The 8,111-nt window shown below is 33.1% G+C and overlaps 1 protein-coding gene and 1 long non-coding RNA gene across 5 annotated transcripts in view; both read left to right on the forward strand.

Annotated features, from left to right (window-relative positions):
- The window catches only part of LOC127871658 (uncharacterized), a 93,357-nt gene extending 85,759 nt beyond the window's left edge, over positions 1-7,598 (forward strand). The window contains exon 2 of the long non-coding RNA XR_008045495.1: positions 5,282-7,598. This is a non-coding gene — a long non-coding RNA (uncharacterized LOC127871658). The remainder of the gene's footprint in view (positions 1-5,281) is intronic.
- Positions 1-7,598, forward strand: part of LOC127871651 (uncharacterized) — a 36,792-nt gene extending 29,194 nt beyond the window's left edge. For 3 of the 4 annotated variants that reach the window (XM_052414770.1, XM_052414771.1, XM_052414772.1), the window contains exons 4-5: positions 459-636; positions 1,232-7,598. In XM_052414770.1, the coding sequence (XP_052270730.1) occupies positions 459-636; positions 1,232-1,968 (915 nt within the window). In that variant the 3' untranslated portion in view covers positions 1,969-7,598. The remainder of the gene's footprint in view (positions 1-458; positions 637-1,231) is intronic. The other variant, XR_008045492.1, reaches the window with a different exon arrangement.
- Positions 7,599-8,111: the final 513 nt, after the last annotated feature.

Raw genomic sequence — 8,111 nt, forward strand, 5'->3', positions numbered from 1 at the left:
TAATTGCCAATCATCAATGATATTATGAGCTGTTGGCTGATTTTTCAATTCTGTTCTCAGGACTTATCCTTGGGGAACTTTTCAAAAGTTCAACTGTTTCAGTCCACTGCAAACCTGTATACATGCTTTTTTGACACTCCTTGTTTTGTTGTAAATTGTAAAAGTAAAGGCATTAAATAAAATTTAGGGATTAATATAATACATGTATATAGTTAGAGTTGCTTAAAGGTTATGTAATTTGCTCCTGTTTGAGCTTTTGTTCTGTACATACACACTAATGTTTGCTAAATACAATGTGTAGGATGTACCTTAATGTTTTGTACCTTTCATATCTGATACTGTATTGATGCCATCATTACCCTTTTGAACTGATTTAGATAGATATGCATAACAACACCACTTAAAACTCACCATAAATGTTTCTGTTTATACATGTTTATACTTTTTGCAATTTGTAGAATAAAGCCATTCTGTGCTTGAGTATGGGGAAGATCCAGAAAGCGTTGAGGCAGGCTTGTGAGAGTTTTAAAATCCTGGACAACCAATGGACCCAGTTTAAGGGGCTCATCCACAGAGTCATGGGGAAGCCTTTCTTGCCAACGAGGCCTCTTGCACAAAAGGAGGAGACTGTGACAGGTATGGTTTAGCCAGAAAAACTACCATCAAATTTGAGCTTAAGCTGATAGTTCTAATATTCTTATGCAGCTTTTGTATATACTTTATATTTATGGTTCACCATTGTAATAATAATAATTAATGGTTCACCATTGTAATATTAATAATCCCAAATTACTCCCATGCTAACATGGTTGACCTCATACAAAATTAGTACATTAATACCATTCTTAAATAATTGTGAATTCCAAACATTTTAATGCAGCAAACTTTTAGCTTATTTGAGCATACAGTATGCTTTTAGTGACCTTTTGTTATTGTCGTTTTCCTTTGTGCAAACATTTACCTTAAGTAATAAATCCACAAAAGGTCACATTTCTTGCCTAGACTTCATGAAACTTTACAATAGTTTTAAACTTGCTCATGTGGGATCAAAAATCTAGGTCAGTACATGTACGTGAAATTAAAGAAAAACCTTGTAAAGAAAAGAATTTATATTTCTGTAAACTTGGTCAGAACATTTGTCTTTAGTGATATATTTACCAAGTTCATATTGCTGATGTGGAGTAAAAAATAAGGTAACATTTTTATGTGTTTCGAGATGTTTCCTCTTCAGAAGAGCCAGCATCGGACCCTGAGCCACAACACAATAAAAGGAAATCCAGATCCACAAAGAACTGGACAGGAATATCCGCAGAAAGAGCAAGAGTAACAGATGCAACTGCCAGAAGATCAAATGAAAATGAGAATCATTGTCATAAACACAACATCAAACTTCCATTGAATGTCTGTAAGACTGTGTTTGTTGCTTTGGTGTTGTTATTAAGAATGTCATCTGTCCAAGCTTGCTCACCTATGCAAAGTCCTCAGTCTGCCACAGTAGGACGCAGTCACACATGTTTTCAGATTTCTCAACACAAAGATTACAATGTTAATGATGGCAATGTAACAATTGGTGGGTGTAGCACTCTTGTTGGACCTGGCAGTGGAATGGTGGAACCAGACCACACAAACAATTATGTTGTTAGCTTCAATGGTTCGCATTGCTGTGTTACCCTGAACAATTGGCCTTGTGGGAGGGACAAGAACATTTCTTTCACAAGTACGGGTGGGACAGATTGTATCTATGACATTCTGAAAGGCCTGCCTTGCTCACCCAATTGGATTGATAACAATTCTTGTTCACGCTATGTGATTATTGTCATCACATTGGCTGTAATCTTAATAATTATAATAGGGATTATAATAGTTCTATTAATAAGATTTCGCAAGAGAGTAGGAAAGTGGATTCGCTGGCGTTTTGGCACTAACAGGGGAACTTATGACATGACAGATCAAAATGAAACAAGTTAGTAGAGCCATTCTGCATTAAGCTCAAACATAGATGACAAGGGAGCCCTCCATGATACCATCTAAGACTACCATAGTTAGGATTCCATTTGGGGCCAGTCATTTCAAGGTAACTGTTGCTTAAAAAATATTATAAAAATATTTCGCTCAATAACGTATGTGTTCTGAAATTTTGTGTGTAGGTTGCATCAAGACCTAGCTTTGGACTTCACTATTATTTATAAAAAATAAATAAAGAAGTAAACTTTTTACATTATGAAGGCATAAAAAAGGATCTTTCAACGTACATGGCCTCATTGAAAAATATATAATTGAAACAGTATTAAGTAAATGCATACCCCACTTTGGCAACCAATATAAAACTAATAATTCTGATTTCATGCAATAAGTTATTATACAATATGTTAAATTAGAACTCTGAAATTCCAACAAGCCAAAGAAAATTGAATGAATACTTGGTCAATGATGCCATACAATCGAAAAAAGTTGATGGACAAATGTTTAAACACACAAATAATACATATATTCAATAGTTACAAACTAGGATTATCAACAGAATATTGGTAACAAACCCATCCCTTTTTTAAATGAGCTTGTTGGAATGTAATACATACTTCTTTTGCAAAATATCAGAAAAATCTGTTTACCATTTATTCTGGGATTGTAACGCTGTACACATACTCATTAAAGATATCTCTGAGAGCTTACAAAATGCACAATTAGTTATAGTAATAAACTGAAAAATGTTACTTTTTTTCTATACAAATGTCAACAGCTTTATTCTTTTAATGGAAGTTTAAAGTGCTTTATTTGAATGCAAAAAGAAAGAAGTTATCCAAAATTGTCAGGGATTAAAGGCTTACCTATTTTTTTTGCTTTAAATATGTATTCAAATACAATGAGTGAATGAAATGAGTGAATTTTTTTGACAGTCATAAGACTACTTTGTTATTCATAATTACGTTTATAAAACATTAGTGTTGTTTTTAACATAGCAATTCTCTTATTCTCAGTCACTATAAGTGCTGTTAACCTAGCAACTGTCATTATTTTATGAAACTTGCAACATGTGTTTTACATGGTGAATTGTTTTGTAATTCGATTCAAAATAAAATTATTTTGTTGTAAATATATGAATGAACTCTTGCGTAAAATCAAATTTTGTCCATATTGTCCATTATTTTTGCAACTATCAAATATTACATTTAAAAAAAATAAGTTACAGCTTTTTTGTAGCTATGCAGTATACCGGTATATTATAAATTTGTTTACTAAATACAGAAAATGAATGTATTTTTTTAAACTATCTCTTTTATATATTTTTTTAATGTATTGCTTATAAAATACAATTTAAAAAGTAAATAATTGAATTCCTGGTTTTATGGAATGGTTGTGTTTCAATCAATTTTAAAATAACTTACTACTGAAGGTCACTCTTAAGCGTCGAAGGTCAAATACAGCAGCGTTTAATGTCTGTAATTATTATGTTCTTCATTTCATCTATCACTTTTAAAAATAACATTTTGCATTGAAGAACTGTCTCCCTAGATCAAATTTCCTGGTCATACTTAATTGTCAATAGACATTTCATTCATGTTACAGATTGTCCCAAGTGTAACTTCATCAGTTAACAGAAATTTTAAGTAATATGCCACACATGTTCACCATTTGGAAAAGATGTGTTGCTTGCAAGGCTTGTGTCCTTTGTCAAAGATCCAACTGGTACTGACAGGTTTAGCTAAAAAAAGTCAGTACTAGGTTAGCAAACGAAATTAAAGAAAAAGCTTGTGAACACATGTGCAACATTTATTGCCCCATTCTCAATGAAATTTTATAAGAAAATGTGTACCAATGGTACACATGGTTTTATTAACTAGGTCACTTTGTCAAATTAAAGAAAACACATGTGAACACTCAAGGCAGTAAAGAAAAAGCATATGAACACTCAAGATAGCACATTTATTTTTCAAACATCATAAAGCTTGTTTCTATATCTGTCCAATAATATCTCTGCCAAGTTCAAACAGGGTCAAATAGGGGTCAAAAACACTTCGTCACAAGGCGAAATGAATGAAGTCACATTTTTAAGATATGGTTCCAGTCAATTGAAAAATATGGCGGCATGAGACTGTGCAGATTTCCTTACATGTATGTAGCTATAGTGACACCATTCAAATACTGTACAAGTCATAGTTTTCACCTACTCATGGAACATGCTAATGACATCGAACAATTGTGTTGTTATTATGTCTGGGATAAGTTGTGTTTTTTCATACACATAGTAAAAGCATTTCTTTTCAATAAAAAGTATAATATGCTAATCCAAATCCTAGGGACCCTCATCAAATGCCATGATTTCATATTATAGATTTACAAGATAAGTATTGATGCAAAGCATCAAAGGGCGTAGGGAATTTCAGCGTAAAAGGCACTCAATGAAGTTACATGGAACGATTTTGTTCTACTGTAATTATAAATATATTGGCCGATTATTTTAAACAAAATAGAAAAAGATACTGGTATAACCATTATCTATGATTTGGTGTTATAACCCCCAAAAAACCATTATTTATGATGTTTTGTTATAACCCCAAATAATCATTATCTATGATTTTGTGTTGTAACATCCAAACAGTTCATAGTTCATTTTATTTACATTAGTGCTATTGATTGCACTAGAGGCTACATTTTTCATTCAGTCTTGATGAAACTTTCTCAGAAGGTTTATTTTAAAAATACCATGGTAGAGAATGAATCTGGGCTCACGCACATAAAAAACTAGGTCACTATTTGAAGATTAGACTTAAAAACTAGATCACCATATCAAGTCTTCGAAAATTGGTGTCCGTTAACGCGGATGAGCGCTTGAAGGCTTTCATGCCCCTCTTGTTATCCCTCGCCATAGGGGGAGGGATATTGTTTTGGCGTTGTCCGTCCATCCATCATTCCGTCCTTCCATCCGTCTGTCCGTTCGGCACTTTTGTGTCCGGAGCCATATCTTGGAAGTGCTTTGGCGGATTTCATTGAAACTTGGTAGGAGTATATATATGGATAAGAGGATGATGAACGCCAAATGGCATTGTACACCATCTGTTAATAACAGAGTAATGGCCCTTTTTATCTTGAAAAAATGCTTTTTTAAGTGTCAAATATACACTTTTGTGTCCAGAAGCATATTGGCGGGGAATATCAATTCAATGAATTTGCTTATTTAGGCATAAAGTTAGGCTTATATGATAAGACAAAAATCAAATGGCTGTAAATATGCAGAACAGTATGTTGTATGTAATAAAAAATATTTTTCCTCTGTTCATAGGTTAAGGTTTCCCTGGTTTTAAATCATGAGGAATGGAAATCTTGACAACGCTAGATGAATTGCCTACATAAAACTAGTTAACACATGTAAAAGGGAGGGGTTTAAACATAAATTACCAAAGCACCAATTAAATAAATGAGCAAATTAATATCACATATGCTAGTATCCACCTTCAAACAGACATGTTAATGTTTTCTTCGCCTTAAATAAGCTCTCCATGACAGAATTTGTTAAAGATATCTAATTATCCCCTGCCATAGGTGGAGGGATATTGTTTTTGGCGTTTTCCGTCTGTCTTTCCGTCCGTCCGTCCATCTGGCACTTTTGTGTCCGGAGCCATATCTTGAATGTGCTTTGGCGGATTTCATTGAAACTTGGTATGAGTATATATATATGGTGAAGAGGATGATGCACGCCAAATGGCATTGTACACCATCTGTTAATAATGGAGTTATGGCCCTTTGTATCTTGAAAAAATGCTTTTTTGAGTGTCAAATATAACACTTTTGTGTCCAGAAGCATATTGGCGGGGGATATCAATTCAACGAATTTGCTTGTTGCTTGCTGTTTTCTACAGACAATAATAAATTTTGTATATATATTTTGTTTCATGCATAAAATTGTACATGTTGACCTTTGAACATTCTATTTATTACGACTTGTTCCAAAGTATAAAAATATCTGCGTGTACTTGAATATTTGAATAAACTTTAACAGTTTATGAATTTTGCAAACAATGAAATAGTATAATAAAAAAAATGTTTTAAACATTTTTATTTGCATTTTATACACATGTACAAAGTCTTTTTTGGAATGTACACTGTGCTGAATTATAATAGCTTTTATTCTTTAAGAATGTTTACAATTATTTTAACACACTTATTATTTATTTACATTAAAGTTTTACAAAATAATAATAAATGGAACAGAATAACTTAATTAAGTTCAGTTACTGTTGCAAATGTTTATGTTCATGATGTAAGTTATATGTTTATGCCCCCTTTCGAAGAAAAGGGGGTATATAGTTTTCTCACTGTCCGTCAGTCTGTCATTCAGTCTGTCAGTCTGTCACACTTTTCGTGTCCACTCTCTAATTCAAATAGTTTTCATCCGATCTTTACCAAACTTGGTCAGAAGTTGTATCTAGACAATATCTAGGTCAAGTTTGAATTAGGGTCATGTCGGGTCAAAAACTAGGTCACAGGGTCACTTAGTGCATTTCAAGGATTTAGCATGGTGTCCGCTCTCTAATTGAAGTAGTTTTCATCTGATCTTTACCAAACTTAGTCAGAAGTTGTATCAAGACAATATCTAGGTCAAGTTTGAATTTGGGTCATGCCGAGTCAAAAACTAGGTCACAGGGTCACTAAGTGCATTTCAAGGATTTAGTATGGTGTCCGCTCTCTAGTTGAAGTAATTTTCATCCGACCTTCACCAAATTTGGTCAGAAGTTGTATCTAGACAATATCTTGGTCAAGTTCGAATATGGGTCATGCTGGGTCAAAAACTAGGTCACGGGGTCACTTAATGCATTTCAATAACTTCTATCAAAGCGTTTATTGTTTGTTTGTTTGTATTTTTATGGTGTATTTGTAATTTGTATGTGATTTTATATGTTTCTTTCTGGGTGTGAGTCCATTATCAGATTAAGGGTACAACATCTTGCCCATAATTAATTTGTGTTTTATTGTTATATGCTTTTGCTACTGAATCAAATAGGTACTTGGATTTTATAATCTATGGCAAAGCATAGGACTTACTATCCCTTACTCTCATAGTATAGGTCCTCCTCATAGTATCGTGCCTTTAACGAAAAACTTCAAAGGACACATGACTTGTTTATTTATGTATAACAAAGTGTTCTTTTTCTAAGTTCTTGCCTTCCATCTGGTAAAGTCCTCAAAAAGTGGTGTCCAATAACTCAAATAAGCGCTTTAGTTCCATCATATCTCTCTTGTTTACAATTGTTCAAATTGCTGCTTCTGTTTGTCATGTATTTCTTTATTAAACTATAGTCTATACTGAAACATTGAACAATTGCTTGCACCTGTTCTGTTGCTTCTATTGGTCATGTTATGAAGTATTTAACATAAGTGTTACTATACTGAAACATGTGTACAATTGGTTGCACCTGTTGCTTCTATTGGTCATGTTATGAAGTATTTAACATAGTGTAACTATACTGAATTATTTTGAATGATTGCATTCAACTGCTGATTCTATTAGACATGTTATACTGTATTTACTATTTTGTACAATTTCTTTTTTTTCTTATTCTTATTTTCATATTTTAGAAGTAATAAAGTCTTTAAATGATTGGCAAAGATTTAATTATGATGTCAAAAAACATGAAAAAAGAAAAAAACATACAAGGCACAAAATGAAATATCCCATTTATATTAATTGTATCAGTTAGTGAGTACATTTTATCCCATTTTCAACGCGACATTGACGGTATAACACCTTATAAAATATACTAGCCTGTATTCAACACTGAGATATACCTATCGCTTGCACGGACTATTTTTAGCTATTGTCATCACCTTGGCGTCGGCGTCCGGTTAAGTTTTGCGTTTAGGTCCACTTTTCTCAGAAAGTATCAATGCTATTGCATTCAAACTTGGTACACTTACTTACTATCATGAGGGGACTGGGCAGGCAAAGTTAGATAACTCTGGCGTGCATTTTGACTGAATTATGAGCCCTTTTTGTACTTAGAAAATTGAAAATTTTGGTTAAGTTTTGCGTTTAGGTCCACTTTTTTTCAGAAAGTATCAATGCTATTGCATTCAAACTTGGTACACTTACTTAATATCATGAGGGGACTGGA

Source organism: Dreissena polymorpha, chromosome 3 (genome assembly GCF_020536995.1).
Source record: "Dreissena polymorpha isolate Duluth1 chromosome 3, UMN_Dpol_1.0, whole genome shotgun sequence".
Lineage (NCBI taxonomy): Eukaryota > Metazoa > Mollusca > Bivalvia > Myida > Dreissenidae > Dreissena > Dreissena polymorpha.